This window comes from Coloeus monedula (genome assembly GCF_965178545.1).
Source record: "Coloeus monedula genome assembly, chromosome: 21".
In the NCBI taxonomy this organism is placed as follows: domain Eukaryota; kingdom Metazoa; phylum Chordata; class Aves; order Passeriformes; family Corvidae; genus Coloeus; species Coloeus monedula.
Window position 1 is genome coordinate 4219870 of NC_138801.1, and position 20280 is coordinate 4240149.

The following is a 20280-nucleotide window of genomic DNA, read 5'->3' on the forward strand; positions in this document are numbered from 1 at the left end:
TGTTTCTGTCCTCCAGGCTTTGGGCCATAGTAGTGGATCATTTTTTATTGTATTAGTCTGCTAACAATCCTTGCATTTTAAACCCTCAGTGTTACTTCTGACCTTCAGTCCATCTTTCCCCAAACTAGACACATAAAATTCCTACTTGCCTAGCCAGCATTGCTTTCAGACATAGTTGCCATCCCAGAAGACTCCTCACTCTGCTGATAGCTCCAAAGGATTTTTACTAAAGTGATTTCCTGATTAATTTTAAGGATGTAGCAGCACGGGGACTGGACCTGCCTCAGGTGACCTGGATTGTACAGGTGGGTTTGCTCTGTGTGTCTGTGTGTGTTAAGTGCAGCCTTGCTCAGATGAAATCCCTTCTCAGTCCAGAACCTTCCTGCAGTTGGCTGGTCCTGGTGCTGATGCCTACAGGTGTGGGAGACCTCCAAGTTCCTGACTGCAGGACTGGGACTCTGGGTTTTGCCAGGATACAGCATTGCTACCATATCCCTGGTCTGGTTTTCGCTTTAATAACTCTGGGGTTTTCACTGGTTGGGATAAAACACCTTCCATTTCCCCACCCAAGAAGCCAATTTTTGTGAAATCCTGGCCATCTCTTGCAGTTCTGTTCCTTTCTTTCCTAGCTTGCTGGGGAGGCAGTTCCATGAGGAGTTTAAGTGCATTCCTGATGTTAAACATTGAGTAGCCCAATAGTGTCAGTGCAGTGACCTACAGAAACTGAGTGTTTCCAGTGAGCCTTGGTTGGATTGGGGCTGAGTAGCTGCAGGCATCCAGCTTCCAGTAGAACTGCATGGTTCAGATTTTCCCTGAAAAAAAAAAAAAAAAAAAAAAAAAGCCCAACAAAACCCCACACTGCTGCATTGCTGTTGACAGAAATACAGTCTTAGGGAAAAAAAATAAAAACAAAGGAAGATGGATTGAACCTTAAAAATAGCAGCCTGTCATTTCAAAGAGGAGGCTGAGAGCATGAGGCAGATTTCATTTCTATAAAAGATTTATAATTAAAAAAAGGTTAGTTGAACTGAGGAAAAACTGATCCAGAGATTCACATGTATCAAGCGACACCTGGGTAAAAGGAACAGGGCACAGAGCCTCAACAAAGCTTTTTAATTTCTACCTCATCCCTTCAGGTAACAAATTTGATTTGATTTTTGTGTTTTTTAAAAAAAGAATGATTTTGTAGCAGCCAGCTAGTCGGAGAAGGCTGTGGAAGTGAAGTCTTTAATTCCCAGATCTGTATATTAATATAATTTAACCAAAGATATAGTTGCCAGTGCTAGAACGCAGTGCAAATTACCTAAAGCCCTGGGAGACTTCTGTGTGTCCAGAAGGCGAAATCTCAGCTGTCCTGAGGGCTGTGTCCAAGAGCAAGGACCTGCAGGGAGCAATTAGATTGCTCACAGCATCTTACTCGCACCTCTAGCCAGTAGAAACTTTGCCAGAGGGCACAGGTATAAACACTAGAGTGGGCTTTGGTTGTTGGGTTTTTTCCAGTTAAACTGCTGAGGGCTCATTTCTGAGCAGTATCTCTGTGCATGTTCATTTTTTCCAGGAAAGAGAGGAGGGGGGGAAAGAATAGGGGGAGGTTAAAGGGAGGGAAATGTGTCTCCCATTATCAGATCTTGCAAATGGCTGGGCAGTTTTGATTCCCACTTAGGTAAATGAGAGGCACTGCTATATTTGGGGGGTCTTTAAGGAACATTTTCATGGTGCCTGGTAGTTGGACAGGGGAAGACAGTTGCTACCTGTGTCATCCATTGCTGAAAGCACTTCCTCCTCTCTGTTAGATTTATTCTACCCTGTAACCAGCCATGATTTGCTTTAATCCAAAAAAAAGCAATTTAGCCCAACTCCAAATTGGCATCAGTTGTTTTTTCTTTTGTGTTTTTTCTGCCAAATGCAGAGCAGGCAGCTCCCCACTCCATGTGGGCAGTCCTGGGCGCTCTTTGCTGTGAGATTTGATTAGATTTGGGGGGCTTTTTTACAGGAAGCAAACAGGTTTCTGACGTGCCTGTATCGAAATAAAATCTAAAAGGCAGAGAGAGACACGGAGACAGGGAAACTGTCCTATTATCTGAAAGTTGGCCAATGTGTCACATTCACATGTCAAAAAGCTGCCGTGGCTGAGGGGCTGAGTGATGGTTCCGGGGCTGAGGCGCGTTACAAGCAGCCCAACTCCTTGGCAGGTGCAGCGTGTGGGGGTGTGCCTTTTGTTCCAGGTGAGCGGGCTGGGGGTCTGGTTTATAATTAACACGCTGCATCCCGTTAATTCCTCCTTCCCCTTTCCCAAGTACAACGCTCCGGCTTCACCTGCGGAATACATCCACCGGATCGGGAGGACGGCGCGCATTGGCTGCCGCGGGAGCAGCCTGCTCGTCCTGGCACCTTCGGAGGCAGAATATGTCAGCTTGCTGGCTTCTCACAAGATTAAGTGAGTCAGAAACGCGAACAAAAGTTTCAGCTCATCCTTGCTAATTAACCTTCCGTGGCACTTTCAGCGGGACTGTGTCTCGTGCAGGTTTTAATAAGAATTTATTAATTCTTGTGATCCAGACCTGGCCCCAGACTAGCAAAAGGAGAAGAGGGGAAGTGTGTGAAAATCATCAGCCTGACACGTTGTGCATGAGTGAATGTGCGTGGTGAGGGGCAGGGAGGAGATGATAGTCGGAGATCCTTTGCACTCCATTGTTTTCTCTCTGGCCCTGGGTTCAAATCGTGACTATGTGGAGATCACAAGTCAAACGAGCCTGTCAGATGCTGCCTGGCCATCTGCCTGCATGGCACACCATATTGGCAGAGACTGTGCTGGCCCTTTGGGAGAGAGCTGGGGGAGAAATTGCTGGGGAGCTGTGGGTCATATCTGGCAGATAATTGACGAAGATGTGTTGTTTAAGTGGCTTGTGACAGGCATAGGAGAGGGCTTTGGCAAGTGCTGAGAGCCCAGTGTGGTCCTGAAAGGCAAAAAGGGAGGGTGGGCTCTGCAGACCCAAAGTGGGGTGTGCTTCCAAGCCTGGGAAGGCTCCTCTTAACCAGCTCTAGCTTGGACTTGGGAGTAGACAGCAAGGAGAGCAAGCCAGGCTCAGTAAGGACCAGCCCAGTGTGCAGTCAGGTACCTGATGGCCGACACATGATGAGATTTTAGTCCAACTCTGCTTGCACAGTGGTCTTTTTGTGGAGAAAACCCACAACTGGCTGCTCAGCAGTGCTAGGCAGGATCTCCAGCCTCCTCAGCAGCCAGCTGGGTGTTTGTGCCTCCCCTTGCTCCCTGCTCTGCTGTCTCTCAGCGTTTGAGAACATCAGCAGAGTCCCTTCAGCGTTGTAGCAGTGTTGATGGAGCCCTGTAAACTCATGCACAAATTAGTTCCCTTTTATTTCTTGTGTTTCTGTCGGGTGGAGCTGCTTGGAATCTAATTTGGTTTTGCATCCTTGAAACAAACAAATGTTGGCAGTAAATACAGGCTTATTCTAGGCTGTGAGCCATTTAGTGGTCTAACAAAGAGCCATCCATCATCCCAGGTAACTATCTATTAAGCAGACACCAGCAAGACATGGAAGGCTAAGCTGACAGGGGTTTTTTTCATGTAACAAACAGCACTGACATTTAAAGGTGAAATCCCACATAATTGTGAATTTTTAACTCCAAGTAGAAAGTTCTATTTTTCTATTTTCTAATATTTTGGTAGTGTTAGAGGAAGGAGAGGGAAATTTCCTTCCTTTTTATTTTAAATGTTAATGCTTTTATCCAATGCTGTTGTTTTTTAACAAGTTTAGGGAAGTGTCACTCAGGCTGGCAATTACATCTGCTAAGGAGACCTGCTGTTGAGCTGGCCATGGTCTTCAGGAATCTTGAAGACTCTGAATAAGCAAGGGAGGTTTATGCGAATTTATTTTTCCTTCACTTTTCAGAGCCAGACAACTCTGGGGATTGCCTTTTCTTGGTTGTTTGTTTGTTTTATGCTCTTCATAAAACGTGCTGCCCTGCAGATAAAGGACTTGCCAGAAAGGAGTGTAATTTGCCTTCCTTGACCCCCATCTTCAGAGGGAAGGCAGTGAGTGCCTGACAGGCACGGGGCGATTCAGCCTCTCTGCAGCCGTGTGGCCTCCGCTCTTCCCACGTGGATGAGGAGAAGGGGCACCAGGATAGAGCAGGGAGCTGATGAATTACTGAGAAGATGCAGGAAGGCAGCTTGAAGCTCAAGGCAGCAAGTGCCATCAGCACAAATTGCCGTTACCCTTCATAAACAGAGCATTATGATGATAATCCTGACAATTTAATTCAGTGCGAGGGCGAAAGACAGCGTGTGTTGGACTGTCACTGAGCCTCTTAAGCACTGCTCATTTCTGTTCCTTTACCCTAAGTCTTTTTAGCTTTTGACTTGGTCTGCACAAGTTACTGGAGTTGGCTTTTTTTTTTTTTTTTCATTCTTAGCCTAATTTTTGAATCTCTGGGATTTTTGTTGAGGATGAGAATGTGTTGTGAATCTTTTTTTTAATTTGTTGGGTTTTTTTTTCCTTTTTTAAATGAAATTCCCACTGGGTTTATTGAAATGTAAATACTTCATAAAATATGTATTTTGAAGAAGACAAAGCATGAGATGTGTCCCTGCAGCTGGTGTAAATGAGCAGTGCTCTGCTGGTTTACAGGGGATGAGGATCTGACCCAGAGTTTTTTCCTAAACCCCTCCACCCACCCCAGCATGCATGGGAGTAAGTCCAGGAATGTTGAGAGTCGGAAGTAATGAGAGCAGACGTGGCTTTGTTCCTGGATGAAAATCCACTTCGGAATTAGAGATGACTGCCTTTGAAATTGGAAATCGCTCGCAATTAATTTTCACCGGTACCTGAAGCCTCTCCTTGGCTTCCAGTGTGGAAAAGCAGCGTTAGCCTTTGCCAAAACGATCTCACTTTGGCTCTGCTGAGATCAGTCATTCCCGTTGGGGCTCAGGAAAGCTGCCTCTCTCTGCAACTTTCTGTTTGGGCTTTGTGTGGCTGGAAGTTGTGGCTGCTCTGCCCAGCTGTATGTGGATGTGCAGGCACGTGCACACTCATGTTTTCTCTGCATTCCCTCTTTCCTTTTTTTTCTTTAAAAAAAACGGGTTAGACTCCAAAATGTTCTGTCTCAGCTCCAAGCACAACTAACAGATTTCCCTTCAAACGGAGGAGGCAACAAGCAGAAGAAATGTGAGGTTCACTTTTTTTTTTTCCTTTATGTCTCTTCTAGTCCCTTCAGCTGCAATCTCGCAGTGCCTGCCTCGACAGCTATCAGATAATTTCTTTATCTGCTAACGGCGGCCTAACTAATTTATAAAGGAAGAGGCATCACCGTGAAGGCACGAGTCGTTTCCCTGCCTGCTCTGGGGTTGTGCTGTTCCCCCCTCCCGGCTCCCTCGCCTGCTCCCTGCTGTGAACCCAGTTCAGGGATCTGTTGCTGGCGACGTGCCAGGCGAGGGGAGGACCCGAGAGGGGGTGACAACTCTGACAAATCAATGTCAAAGGTTTGACATTTTCATTCATAGCGGTGTCAAAGCAACCTTTGCAGGGGGAAGGGGGAGGTCTGCTTTCCTCTTGCTTAAGTGGTTGCCATTTATGTTTTAATTTGCTGTTATACGTCTCAAAACCAAACAGAGAAACCCTCGGTTGTCGTTTTATGCTCCATTTCCCTTTCTCCCCCATCGCTCCCCCGCCTTTCTCTGCATCCTCTGCGAAGGAATCTGTGCGTGGGCTGACCCAGCTGCACATGGTGGGGCTGATCTCCCTTGTAGTGTGTCTTATGGCCACTCTGGCCCATCCCTTCCAGGCTGGATGGCTGTTCCTCTGGAGTGTCTCCTTTCCTTATGCTGTGATGCTGAGTTGGCTGAGGTAAAGGCAGATTGCAAAAGTAAAGGTGTTTGTTGCTTTAACTGGGAAGGATGGGGAGCAGGTGAGGATCACAGTATCCCGTCACACGGTGTGGCAGAGATTCCTCCATTCCTGCTAGCCATGTGTTAGAGAGTTTTGAGTGAAAAGAAAGAAGATACCCTTGTGGTAATTTCTTTCTGTACTTTACAAACTGAGTATCAGCAACGCTTCCTTTCAGAAACCACAGGTGTCTTTCTGACCATCTGAGATTCAGGAATCTGAGAACTGTTGGACCCCAAAGATTTCTCTTTTCCTTGGATTGGTTTTAATCCCAAGTGAACTCCTTGGCTTCTTTTCTAGAGATGACCTTTGCCCATTACTGAAAATTTTGGCCCAGACATCAGCTTGTATGATCTGAGTAATTCCCTTGGAAATGGGACCCAGTTTGGATGCAGCTGTAATATTAATGGCCTGGAGCTGCACAGCTGCACCTGTGCTGTCACCTGGTACATGTGCACCCCTTAAGACAGTGTTAAAGAGGACAAAGAATTTGTAGTCTCCTGTAAATGCACCTTTAAGCAGGACTGCTTACTTGGAAATGAGGCAGGTTTGTAAGCATTTCCATATCTGGGCCATAGCAGGACCCAGCAGTGCCTTGCAATCAAGACTGGAGAATAAATCATCTGGTTGAGCTTACAGGAGGAATGTGAGTCAACAGAATGAAAATAAATGCCCAGTGTGAAGCCTGGCTAGGACAGCTGACTGAGTCTCCTGTATTTAAAAAAAATGCTGTGGGGTCCCTAATGGGCTGGGCTTTGGCTTTGCACTTCAGATGAGAGGGAAGGTGAGTTCTCAGAGCAGGGAAGGAAATCAAACTGTGTGGCTGGTGTCAGAGGTGGCTTTTGAGGTTATAAATGAATTGGAGGGTGAGTTTGTCCATTGGGAAGTGCCTCTGAGCTTTGACCTGAGTGAGGTAGCAAGGAGTTAGAATCATGTGGGATCCTGTGGGAAAGGAAGAGTGATGGAAGACCAGAGGGAAGGAAGCTGCAGGAGAATTGGTTTGATAGGAAAAGTTCCCCCAGGTTTTGTTGTTGCCCTCTGAGCTTGAGTCACTGTGAGAGGAAGGAGCTGTGTCTTTGCACAGCTTTGGTTTTAGCTCTTCAGTTTTGTGAGTGTGGTCACTAACATGGGTGGAAACAAACGTGTGTAAACATGAAAGCATCATCCTTTGAGTGAGGGTTGAGCACTGTGTCTCATTCCAGAGGCTCTGGAAGCTAAATTGGAGGAGATAAGATGTAGCAGAAGTAGCAAACTAAGTGGAGCAGGTGTTTCCAGCCTGTGTGTGCCTCAGTCACTCTCTCCCAGCTGCACAACCGACCTTCTGCTCCTGCCCACGGCATTAAGTGAAAAAAGAAATGTTGGACAACCCCTGGGTTCAAAGTGGAGGTTGCAGATCTTTTTCTTTATAGTTACAAAGCAAATTCACAAGAAGCATTACTGTTATGAGCTGCTTCAACTCTGTCTTGAGTTTCTTTTGGTGAAAAGCATAACCAGGTGTTTCCCAATTGTCTTGCTGCTTCTCAGTGCAAGGAAAGAAAAGTTATGAAAATAATGGAAGTGCAATCCAATTTATTTCTTTAATCAGTTCCTCTTGGTTGAGAGCCAAGGAGACTTTCAGTGGGTGGAAAGTCCACCCTCAGTTATTTTGATGCTCTCCTAGAATTGGAGTGTGTGCTGGTAATTTAAAACAGTGACAAGATTGTGGGTTCCTGTGTCTCTGTGCCACTGAAAGCACTGGTTTGGATTTTACAGTAGTTCCACTTTCAGGGGTGCTGAGGGAGTGTCTGGGCTAAGGCCTCGTGTATTTCAGGAACGAATTCTTAAGCTGAACTGTGAATCTCAATGGTTTTGCTCTCCATTACCAGCCTGTGGCTCATTCCATGCCATGTTTCAAAGTAGGAGAAATAGTAATTTTTTATCTTTGTTGCTTCAGTGTTTCAGAGCTAAAGATGGAGAAGGTGTTAGCCAGCCTGATGAAAGATGATCGCTTCAAGTTGCACAGACCAAGAAGAAAGGTGAGTTATTCTGGTGCTTTGGAATTGCTCCAGTTTTCACTTGCCAGTTAAACATCACAAGTATTCCTGCCTTAGCGTCTGTCTTTACATCCATGATGTCAGGCACTGTAAATAATTATAGAACTACCTTATATCACAATATTTCAGTCTTTTGTTGTTCCCAGAAAGCAGTATCTTGCTAACTCTTCAGCAAGTATCTTTGTAACAGATAGGGAAGGTTTCTGGATGCAAAAGCTCTGTGCTTTTTCCCACACAATGTTTCTGTTTTTCTTGTGTTTTCTGCACTAAAATACTGTTGGAGATGACAAATGGTTCTAAACTTCTCTGAAGAAACAAGGAAAATGCATTTGGTGATGTGTTACATAGGGGTTTTTATCATATGTATTTACTTGGAGCCTAAAACAAAGCTCCCTGGGTTGACAAGCACCTTTTTATTGACCTGGGCAAGCTTTGGGTCTGCCTTCAAGTTGCTAATTCACAGAATTCACTCATTTGCAATTGATGTCTCGGGCATTGCTGCTCTCTGGCAAATTAAATCCTGCAAGAACCTGCATTTTGAATGGAAGTCAAGAATGTGTCAAGCATGATGCAGCACACACTTTTTTCCCCTCTTGTTGCTGTTTTGCCTGCTCGTACTTTTGTTAGCCCGTGTCTGAGGCGCCTCGTTGCCGGCGCTGGCTGGTGGGAGCCGTGGTGTTCCTGGTAAACACGCTTGTGAAAGATGGTCAGTGCTCCTGCACGCCCTGCACCTCACAGAAAGCCACATCTGAGCTCAGCTGAGGTGCAGCTCTATTTAAAGCTCTCTCCCACCACTGTTTTTGGCTGAAATCAGCCTGTAATGCATGTGTTTTAAATGTCTGGATCATGCCTAGGATATGACCTCTTAATTCAACCAAGTTGAGTTGTGCTTTGTTAGTGCAGAAATTATTTTAAATAGTTCTGTGTATAAACACTTTCCTTTTCTCCCAAATGTGCTTATAGGGTGGTAACTTCAGATTTCCTTTGCAAACTTTTTCAACAATACATTTATGCAGAAATTGCACTTTAAATTTGTTACTGGCATGGGACGGAATATTCTGTTCTGGACTGGGTGACAAATGTTACTTCATGGGAAGTGGGCAAAAAAGAGAATGTGTTTTGTTGTAGGAAATTATGATTTCACTTTTGAAATGCCTTTTTAGCAACAAAAACCTAGCCAAGCCTGCTTGCTACCAAAACTGATCAAATCAGTGTTTCTACCATGCTTTCAAACTGTCAGATGCTCTACGCATTTAAGCACAGAATTTTTAAAATACTCTTCTTTTGGCTTTCTCCCTTTCTTTCCAAAAAGCTCTAAACCCAGCCCCTCTTTGAAAGGAGCAGTTGCTGGTTTGGCTCAGCAGGGCTGCTGGGCAGGCCCTGGCGTGCCAGGTGCTGCACGGAGGAACTTGCACACAAGGACTTGGTTCCTTCTGCTTTCAAAGGTGGGATTAAATCCCTCTTTTCCCTCTGCATCAAAGCGAGTGGGATTTTGCTGTTGCCTTCAGTGGAGCTGAGATCCATCCACTGTGGCTGTAGGATGGTTTTAATCTCCTGCAGGAACTTAGAAATACGGAATAACCAGTTTTATGTGACTGAATCTGAAAGAATTGAGATTTAAGAATAGAGTTTCTCTTCATGGGAAAAACTCTTTATCGTTTAATGGGGATGAAATTACTGCAGTTCTGTCAATATGAAACAAACTCCTTCAGGAATTACTTGAAAAATATGTTAAATGCAATCAAGGGCTCATCCTGTATGTTAGCTCCACGTTTTATATTGCCGTGGAGGCTTTGAATGGTCAGCTCAGAAGCTGCAGGGGCATTTCCCAAGTTTTAGGAGGGTTAATCTCTATGAAATTCCCTAAATTTGCCACATGGACAGCACAGTGAGCTGGGAATGCAGCGGGACATTGCATGGGAGAGAGGGGGATTGAGGAGGTGTCAGGAGGAGCTGAGACTGATCCCGTTGGGATGTTGCCATTGGAGGGAGGTTCAGCTCTGCTGCTCAGCCCTCCATGCTCTTGAGTCATGTATATATTATAGTCCTCCACACAGGAACCTCATTATGATGCTCTTCAGTCCTCATTGCCTCAACTCAAGTCCATTATAAGTACCACGTTGGAACATGTATTTTTTGGGCTTCTGTGTGCAGCCAGGGAGCAAGCTGAAGTGCCTGTAAAATGTATATTTTATATTTAGGTATATGAAATATATATGTGGCTATGTCTGGGCGTGTGAATGTTCACCTACCTACAAAGAGAATAAATTTGATCTTTCAACTTTTATGGAGGGGGGCAAGGGGGACTTGGTGAGTTCTAGAGAAGGTGTGTGGAGGTTAGTAAAAAGTTGTTATTAAAACAAAATCCTTCATTTTGTTTTGAAGTATAATGGAATCAGGAGATGTTACAGCCAGGCTTTTTGGTGGGTTTTCCCCATCTTTCTATTTTTTTCCTTTTTTTCCTGTTTTAAGAATGAACTTTTCTACCTCAGCCTAGTCTTACTGTGTTTCAATTTTTCTTTTTCATTATCATGTTCTCTTAATGAAATCAGAAGTTTTCAGTACTTATCCCAACCTCTCACACCTAAAATCTGCCATCTTTATCACTGGAAGTTTCCTTCTTCTGACAGAAATCCATGTGTCTTTTACTGGTGGAGTTGGCATTTTTGGGCGTTCCCCTGGTTGAATCCTGACTTTTTTCCCTTGCATTTCTTCTTTTAGCTTATAAATATTGTTATTATCCACAGTCTTTCTGCCAGTGGTTTGGGATCTGCCAGAACAGGCTTTTAAGGAATCACAAGGTAGAAGAAGTTCTCCTATCCCACTGTTTCTCCATGATGGCAACAGTGCTGCTTGTTTAACAGAGGGAACAAATTTAGATGGGGAGCAGATCAAGCAAACCTCTGGGGTGGGCTTTTATCTTTGGGGTCTTGGAAAAATGTGTGAGGTCTCAAATTAATTGTCCTGCTGATCCAAACCAGGATTAAAGCTTGCTTGTGTGAGTAAGGCACATGGAATGGTTTCCATGCCCTTCCAGTAGCACTGATTTATTTGATCTGTCCAGACACTCAGTCGTGGGCAGGTTTTATTTTCACAGTTTGCCTCTGAGTCAGTTTTAAATCTAGGATTTTTTTTATTTTTTTTAACGGGGTGGGGTTTTTTGGTTTTTTAGATGAACCTCCCTGGAAGACAGGAATCAAACACAGGTTTTTTTCGTGCCCATTAGGGTGCAGTTTTAAAATGAGATCTGTCTCAAGGGTCTGAAGGGGATAAAAGACAAGGTGGAGATGGGAGGAGGGGAGAAGCTGTTTTCCGAGGACATTATGTTTCCTGCCATTTGCTTCTTTTTTATTTATATCTCTTGCACTGACCTCACACTTTGGAAATTATGCACCTAGTTTTTTATCCCTCATTTTTGTCTTACTTTTTTTTTTATTTTCCCCTAGCACCGGGAGGAAGAGATGCCTCATTTTGAAACCTAAAGGGGGGAATAAGAAAAGTCCTTTGTAATATATTGCCATATTATCACTAAATCCCCTGACAGTTGTGACACAGAAGCAAGTCACCTGTCACTTAAGCTTGAGGTCTCTTTAATTTTCTCCTGGAATTCGCACCAGGCTGTCTTTAATTTGAGGCCTTTATTGGAATTCTGAAACCTTTCTGCCTCCCCGGTGCTCAGATCTATTCTGAGTGCTGTTACAGAATGTATACAATAACCAACACAGGGATTCAGAGGGGGCTGAAGCACTGTTTATTTAACACTCTGGAGGGATTTTCGTGCTTATTCGGTCCTGGCTACCCGGCTTTCAATATCGCTTTGACAACCGTTATGCCCTTCTCATTAATTTTAAACAGTTAAAACACAGGAAAAAGAGAAAAAGTTTTCATTATTAAAGTGCTTTACTTTTTAATAACAGAGGATTCTGTCCGCCAGGGGAAAGGGCAAACCTCACTAATTTCACATTCATATTAAAAAGCGCTGGGAAGGTGACACTTGGTGCTGCCAGGAGGCTTAACAAAAGGAAAGTGCTGGGGGCCAGGAGGAGCAGGCGGGGCAAGAAAGTTTTGTGTTTCACGTCAGTGGAAACTTGGTAGCGACAACAAGGAGTGGCCACTTCGGGGAGGCAGCTCCACTTGGGGCTCATTAAACCTCTGCAGAGGCCCCTGGGCTGGGGACGGTCTCAGCTGATGGACAAGCACACCTGAGGTCAAAGGCACCTCTGAAAGGAGTGTCCAGAGAAGGGCAGCAAAGCTGGGGAAGGGTCTAGAGAGTAAATCATGTGAGGAGCAGCTGAGGGAACTGGGGTAGCTGAGCCTGGAGAAAAGGAGGTTCAAGGAACACAACTCTCTGACTGACAGGAGGGTGCAGCCAGGTGGGGGTCAGGATCTGCTCCCAGGGAACAAGGACAGGAGGAGAGGGCACAGCCTCAAGCTGTGCCAGGGGAGGTTCAGGTTGGACATCAGGAATAATTGGTTCACTGGGAGGGTTGCCAAGTGTTAGAAGGGGCTGCCCAGGGAGGTCTGGAGTCCTCATCCCTGGAGGAGTTCAAGTAAAACTGGACGGGGCACTCAGTGCCGTGGTTTGGTTGAGAAAATGATGGTCAGTCAAAGGTTGGAGTCGATGATCTTGGAGGTCTTTTCTGACCTAAATGATGCTGTGATTCTGTGGGCTGGGTTGTGAGCCCTTCTTGAGGGGATTGGGAGACAGCAGGGACCAGAAATCTGGGAGACTTCCTGTGTTAAAATAGCCAGGTTGTCTTTGGACGTGCAGGTGGACAGCCTAGGCAGTGAGTGAGCAGGAGCTCCAGCCCCAAGTGTGTTTGCTTTGTTGAGGAATAACCCAGTGGCTGGAAGCTGTGGGATCCTGAGTTCCAGGGAGGGCACAGTGCAGGGATTTAAACTACATTTGAGTCTGTCTCTGGTCACATTTACTGTTGGGTACAGAGTGGCACATCTGGGCCAGCAGAACATCTTGTGTCAGGTGCTGGCAGCCCCATGGTCACTGGGGTTTGTGGTGTCAGTGGGATGTGGCTCCTCTGGACTGGCAGCAGTGCAGAGGAAAGAGGGGTTTGCAGCATTAGCATGCAGATCTGCCAGAGAAGAACAACAGGATTGCTGCCTTGGCACAGGCCTCCTCCAGAATCCCAGGAGCTGGGTGTTTGTATTCAGTCAGCCCTGCTCGGATGAGGGGTCTGACCAGTATCAAGTTGCTGCCTGGGATCTGGCACTCTTACACTTGGATGCTGGTTCCTGTCTGAGTAACCCTGGACAACTGTGGCCCTTTTCTGGGAGAGGTGCACATCCATGGATGCTTGGCTTTGCACTTTGCTGTCAGCTTTCCATCAAAAATTTCACTGGTTTTCTGCTCCACATTTCCTTTCTCTGCCTGGATCCCTTAGAGAGGGATAGAGCCTCTCTTCTCCTCCCAGTAACAGCTTGCCCCCAGGAATGTTTGTTTTCCATTTACTGAACTGCATCCTGCAGTCTGATCCCAGGAAAGCTGGAACACGTGCAAAATTGCTCTCTTGGCCTGAGAAAGTTTATTCTGTCGTGCCTTTGGTGCAAGGGGCTTGTCCTGCTCTAGAGGAGCCAAGTGATGGCAGGTCCAGTCAAATATGTGTTGACAGTGAGAAAACTTCATGTAGAAATCCATGCTGGAATTCATGAGAAGTTCATTTGGTTGCCTTTGTTCACAGGTGCTGAATTTGGTCTCTTCTCTGGAGCTTGGGGGTGAATGTGGATCTCATAGTCTCCTGCCCTGGGTATTTTGGGGAAGTGCCCAGGGGAACTTGGAATACCACTCTGAACCTGTTAGTGTAGGGTCTGGGGGGGAGTTATTCCAAATAACTCTAATGGAAACAAGCAGCAGGATCCAGCCTGTTGAACCTGGAATCAGAAAAAAAAAAAGGGAAGGGGAAAAAAAAGCAAGGGAAAAAGATACGTGATAGATGTTAGAAAACACAAAATTAAAACTGATTTGTTCTCCCCACCACACGGCGCTCACTGGCTGCTCTGACTTTAACATCTTTATCTGGATTTTTTTTTTTTTCCTCTAGTAATATTGAGAGGATTACCTTTGTTGGCCCCTGGGTAGTTGCTGTGTGATTTTACTGTTATTAAATCTATTGTAAACTGCTTCATTATTCCTGACTCAAATTCTCTCTTTCCTCTAATCCTCCCACCTCCCTGGTAGAAATCCTGTGGCGAGAACCCTCAGGAAGTCCAGGAGAGGGCCACAGTCCTGCAGACAAAATTTGAAAATCACGTCCACTCCAGCGAGGGGACTGTCCGGTGGGCAAAGAAAGGTCAGTGTGTTTCCTTCCACTTATCCCACAGGGGCTCAGATGAGCTGCCAAGGTTTTCTTCTGGGGGCAGAGCATCAGGGAAAAGGCCTGGAAGAAACATTTTGGGGCCGTTGGGCTCTGCAGGGGGTTGAGGTGGGCCCAGAAGGCTTTGTGGTGATATTAAATGTTAATTTCTGGTGTTCCCATATTACGTGCAAATGAGATTTATTCTTGGCTTTCAATGGGATTCACATCCAAGGGCTCTGACCCAATCACAGGAGCGAATGGGTTGTGTGTGTTATGCTGGGAAGGGCATAGGTGACTTCCTCCACGACATCCTGGTGCAATTCCCATCAGATGCCTTCAGTTCACAGCAGGGGGGTGAATTTGAAGCCTGAAAGACAGGATGCAACTCTGACCAGGAAAGGATATTGGACTGGAGCTGGTTGTGTGGGATGGGAGATAAATGAGAGAGGGGGCAACAACTCAAAAAGGCAGGAAGAATAAAAACTGGGATGGACTTGATAATTGTAACTGTGTGCAGATCTGGGATTTGATCTGCCATCTTTTCCAAGATGAGCAGTGTAAGAGACTTCCTTTCTTCCTCTCAGTTTGGAAAATCCAGAGGAATTGGGAGAAAGATTTAAAATTTGCTGGGGATGTGGTAGGAAAAGAAACACTAAACTGTCTCCTGAGAGGAGCCAAAATGGTGGTGCAGGGTAGGCAGTGTGGGAAGTCAGGCCCCAGAGCTCCTGGCAATTACTTGGAATTTGACTGAGTTCCTGAGACAGGTTCGCACAATGCAACTCTTCATGCAAGAGACCAAGCCATTCTTGCTCACAGTATTTAGGACTGGAGCCTTTCTCCTTTTTTGTGTCTCCCCACATCTCCCTTCCTGCTTGTTTTCTTTTTTACCTCAGTGCTCTGAGCCAAGTCCTGCTCTCTAAACTTGTGTAGAAGTTATTTCAGCTCTGCAGCATTTCCAGTTGAGAGGGGTGCTGGTGAGATGAATTTTAATGGTCTGCATCATTTCTGTTTACCATTCTGTGTACCTGCTGTGTGCACCTGCATACAGGTGTGGGACAGGTGTGCCACATGTGCTCAACTTCTGAAATCACCTTCTAAGGGGTCCAAAACCAAATGGGGAAATTGCCCTTTGAGCTATACAATGTCTGGAGAAACTGGAGAAGGGAAGGCTGTTCTCAAGATAAAAGTTAAGTTCAGCATGAAAATTATTTGGAATCTTGAGAAGTGATTGTTCAGGAGGTCAAAGGTGCTGTTTTTTCTGAGTGTTGTACTCACTTTTTAGCTGATGACACAGCAGAGCAACCAGAGCACCTCCTGTGACTGCCTGCTTACCCCAAATGATTCTGCATGCTTTTCGTGATGTATGGCTGTATTGAGGGGCAAGGTATTTGAAATTCTGCTGTTTCACTCTTTGCTCTCCCCCCCTGCTACTGCACATCCCTAGGCTGAAATCTCACCCCACCTCCAGCAGTTGCAATGCTGATTTCAGTTCTTTGGGGCTTTCAAACACGTTCCTCATGCAGTGAAAGTGTTGGACTTGCTACACAAGCAGCTTGCACCCATTTTTGGGTGTATGGTGTAATTACTCTTATAGCTGCTCTTTTAAATCCATTTACAATCTTAATACATGTGACTTACCATGATCATAATCCTTCATTCTGCATGGATGAGCTTCTTGTTGTTCCCTTGGGATTTCTTGTACCCCATGCAAACTTCTAACCTGAAATGCCTGTGACAGGGACAACCAGTGAGTGACTCTGGTCACACCTAAAAAACCTCTGTGGTTCCTCTCCACTCAGTGTCACTGTGCACACACCCAGCCACACACACTTGTTGCTGACCTCAGCATGAATAACTTCTTTAGCTACAGAAAATACATCAGGAAATGCTGAAATGTTGTGCATCCCATTTATCTTGTACAGGAGCACTCCACCTCTTTTTCCAACTCTGCTATCTACGTATGCAAATTTTCCATTGCTGAGTGGCTTCCATAAGCCCCTCTTCCTCCCCTCTGAGCCAGGCATCATGAATAATTAACATGGCAGCTGGCTTTTGCTTTCATGGCAGACAATCAATTGGAAACTGTGCCAGAGATGCATTTGTTTCTCTCTCTTTTTCTGTTTTTCCCCATTTTCTGACCTAGTCAATGTTAATAAGCAGTGTTTGCACTGCAGCCTGCTTTCAAAAGGCGAGTGGCTCCCTGCCCGCTCTCCCCTTCTGGCTCTGGGTCCCATGTTTTTCAGACTCAAATCAAATGGTTCAGGGAAGGTGCTGCCCTTCAAACTTGATTGACTGATCAGCAGTGAGATGGGTGGGAGGAGGGGTCTGCCTGGGCCCTGCTACCTGAAGGATGAACCTCATCAAGAGTGGAGCCCCTTTTGGGAAGTGGAGGATGCTCATCCCAAGGCTTGCATGGGTGCTTCATTTTGGAGCTGTGGGGCCAGAAAGAGCTCAGGAGACTGATCCTTTTTGCCCTTGGGGTTACAGAAAGGATAAGGAGGCAAACCCTGCTTTTCTCCTCCTGGTTACCCAGTTTTACAGCAGTTGAGCATTTTGCCTCCTCCTTTCTGTCCTCAGTGCCCGTGTGTGGAGAGGGACAGCAGAGTCACAGGAGCCCAGTGCTGTGGCACAGTGCTGGTGTCCATGGTGGTTTTGGTTCATCCCTCCCTCCTGCTCCCACCTGCTCTGGCAAAGTGCCTCCCAGTTTATCCAGCCCTGCTGAGGCTATGCCCTGGGGCCAGTGCTGGGAGCTGGCTGCCAGCTGAGAGCCTGGTGAACAGGTTATGTCACCTGTCTCCCTTTCATATCTCATTACCTTCTCATCCCCTGTTTAAAATAACAACAAACCAACCCTTCTCACCCCCATTTATGTATAGCACACCGGGTTTTTTCTTTTCTCCTTTGATTTTCCACACTTATATTTCCTGTAGAAAAATGGGGATGCACAAGTGCAAAGGACCAGTCTAAATCCTCTGTCTTACATGAGCACAAGTCCAAATCCCACTCCAAGCCAGTACATGTTACCTTAGACTTGTGTTGGTGTGGCAAAAACTCTGAACAGCTCGGGCAGTTTGTTCTGTGGCATCAAGATGAGGAACCCTTTACTTGAATTATGGCCTGACCAGCTCTGTTACCAGTCTTGTTTTCCTAAAGCTCTGTCTCTTTGATCACAAAGTCATAGAAGAATTTCAACTTTAAAAAGAACCCAAAAAACAATAAAGCTTTCAGTATCTGGCCACTCTAATTGCACATAAAAGTCAGAAAACATGTCTCTGGCAACACTGAGAGGTCTAAAGAGCTGATAGTAAAGATCATTTTAAAGTAATAGTAAAGATTATTTTAAAAATAATCTCATCCACAAAGGTCTTAATTTCAGTCTTGTGGGTGCTGTAATGAAGCTCTGAGCTGCTTGGAGGTGAGGCAGTTTCCTGGGCTGGGATTTTGACCTGCAGGTCCAGCCAGGCTCTCAGTTCAGCTCTGGGTGAGTGCCTTGCAGCTCTCCCTGGTTCTGTGTGCTCTGACTCAAAGCTGTAGCTGATACAGGTGTCTGTCAGGACTTTGGGAAAAGGGGAGCCTTTGACACTTTGATTCTCTAACTCTGATCTGGGGAGTTGGTACCAGCAGCTTTTCCTCTCTGCATGGCTGTGGGAGGTGAGCTCAGCCTTCATAATAAGGGGATCTTTAGTATCAGCCATTTCAAATGTTGTGAGACAGGCAGCTATATTAGCTCCAATGGGACTGAATTCAAAGCGGGAGCAAGTTCTTATTGTTCCCTTTGAAGAGTTACATCTTCTCATAGGTGAATTTGACCAATAACTTTATGAAAAAAAAAAGCAGTAGAACAGGGTTTTTGAGAGCATTTGAGCAGGTTTATAAGCCCTCAGAAGGATGGCCTTCAGACGAGACACCGAGACAGCATTTGGAATTTAGCATTCTCTTTTTTGGGAAAACACAGGTCTCTCGGTGCTCAGAAGCCTCTAAAAGAGCAGCGTTGTGAAATTGGGAAGAAGGTGCAAAAAACTCAATCTCTTCTTCTCATCGATTGGGAAAAGGAGTTCGCTTTGCTCAGTAAACAGAGCTTTGATGGATTCCCTGGGTCCTTCCAGGAGCTGATCTGCTAAAATGACATTTTTATTACTGTTCATAAACTCCAATCTCCGGCTGCTGCCAAGAGATTAGACATAAGCTGTGGGCAAACTTGCTGGTCTGGTGGCTCAACAGGCAAGGGCAGGAGAGGTGAGAGTTTAGAGCATGCTGCTGTTGGGAAGGAGAGGGAGAGGAAGATGCAGGTGGTGGTTTGGAGTGAGGGCTGGGGGGACACAGGAGGTTTAGCAAGCAGAGGAGCAGCAGGGGATTGAAGGGAGGCATTTTCTGAGCTGCCAAGTTTCCTTGCTGGAAGTCCCTCTATTCCCAGAGCAGGGGACAGCCCGGGTGTAGTTAATGTTCTGGGGACGGGGAGGAGCAGAGGTAGTGCTCATATTAGTGGATGATTGTCTTTAGAGCAATGAGCCCTGAGGGAAGGGCATTACAGGAATATAAAGATGGGAAGGGAAATTTGCACACAGTTCTATTATTTTTCCCTTTTGAGAAGGTGAGCTCTGCTCTCAGTGTGCTGATGAGTCAGGAAATCCATCCGGCTCTCAGATATTTATAAGGGACTAGCTGGTAACTGGTGAAAAATGCATGGACTACTGGGACTCTGATATCAGAGGAGTCTTCCTATGCCATCTCCATGCTTCTCTTTCTTTGTCCCTTCATCTCTGTTCCCACTCTCCTCTTATCTGCTGCCACTCAATGACTCTTGAGAGATGTGCTACAAACATCACCTTTTGTGGCCAAAGGGGTAGCCTTGCAGGAGGCAGCCCCAGTGCAATTCAACGGAGCTTTGTTTCAGTTCCTAACACCTCCCCAGCACCTACCTTCCCCTTTTGGGATTGTACTAGTACTATGCAACCTTCACAGATTTTTAACATGCCAACCTCTTCTGCCAGCTGCTGACCAGAAGGGTGTCCCAAAGGACCAGACCGATGTCCTTTCAGCTGGAACAGCTGAATCTTTAAGTGTGTATATATATAAAAATGCAGCAGCAAAGGGAATTCACTGGGGTTTTTTTCTTCCCCTCAGCACTGCAGTCTTTCCTTTGTGCCTATACCGCCTATCCCAGGAACCTCAAGCACATCTTCCACATCAAATCGCTTCACCTGGGTCACGTGGCCAAGAGCTTTGGGCTGAGAGATGCCCCACAGAACCTGACTGCTCTTCCAACTGCAGGCTCAAAGAAGAAAACCAAACCAGGACCAAAAAGGTAGGTCAGGCTGATGTTCCTGAGCCAAGGAGCACCAGGTGACACGCTGGGCTGTGCTTTGCTCCTCAAGGTGGTTGTGCTTGCTCCAGGAATCGAGTGTAAATCAAAAGGCAGATCTGTTGGTAGAAATGATCCTTCTGCAAACCTGTAGGTGTGAGTAGTTCTGGCAAAAGCATTTCTGAAAAATCCTGTGGGATCTTTCCCAGGAAGAGTCTGCAGCAAACCCAGAGTTGCAGCTCTGTTCCCTCTGGTGTGTGCACGGGGCTGTTCTGGGTACTCCTGTTCTGTGTAAGGAATTGGAGACTCCCCGATGCTGCCGGAGGAGCCCTGAATCCTCTTCTGTGCTTGCAAGGGAGCTGAAGGTGCTCAGTGCATCTGATCCTGGCTCCTCTGAGTTGGTTCCACAGGACAGATAATCCTCTCTTTTGGGATCACAGTGCTAAGGACAAGCTGTCTTCCCTGGTGCAATGGCAGGATCTAAACCTCTGGCTTGCAGTAAAATCACTGCAATAATTCAAAGGAGGAAAATCTTTTTTCGTTATCAGCAACAATTGTGACTCTTTCCGTGCAATTGTTGCTACAAACTCTGTTAGCAAACCTTAGCCATTCAATTAAAGCACTAATCCACATAATTGTTCCAGGGCTGGGCACTTCTCTTGCACATGTACCTATCCTGTGAAAAGAAAAAATGCAAGGGGAAGGGATTTTAAAATAAAAAGTTGGAGCC

General features: G+C 45.8%; 1 protein-coding gene across 2 annotated transcripts in view; it reads left to right on the forward strand.

The window, feature by feature from the left end:
* Positions 1 to 20280, forward strand: part of DDX31 (DEAD-box helicase 31) — a 43637-nt gene that overhangs the window by 16316 nt on the left and 7041 nt on the right. For both annotated transcript variants that reach the window (XM_082295393.1, XM_082295394.1), the window contains 5 exons: positions 255 to 305; positions 2298 to 2437; positions 7838 to 7919; positions 14131 to 14242; positions 19373 to 19553. In XM_082295393.1, coding sequence (XP_082151519.1) covers positions 255 to 305; positions 2298 to 2437; positions 7838 to 7919; positions 14131 to 14242; positions 19373 to 19553 — 566 coding nt within the window. The remainder of the gene's footprint in view (positions 1 to 254; positions 306 to 2297; positions 2438 to 7837; positions 7920 to 14130; positions 14243 to 19372; positions 19554 to 20280) is intronic.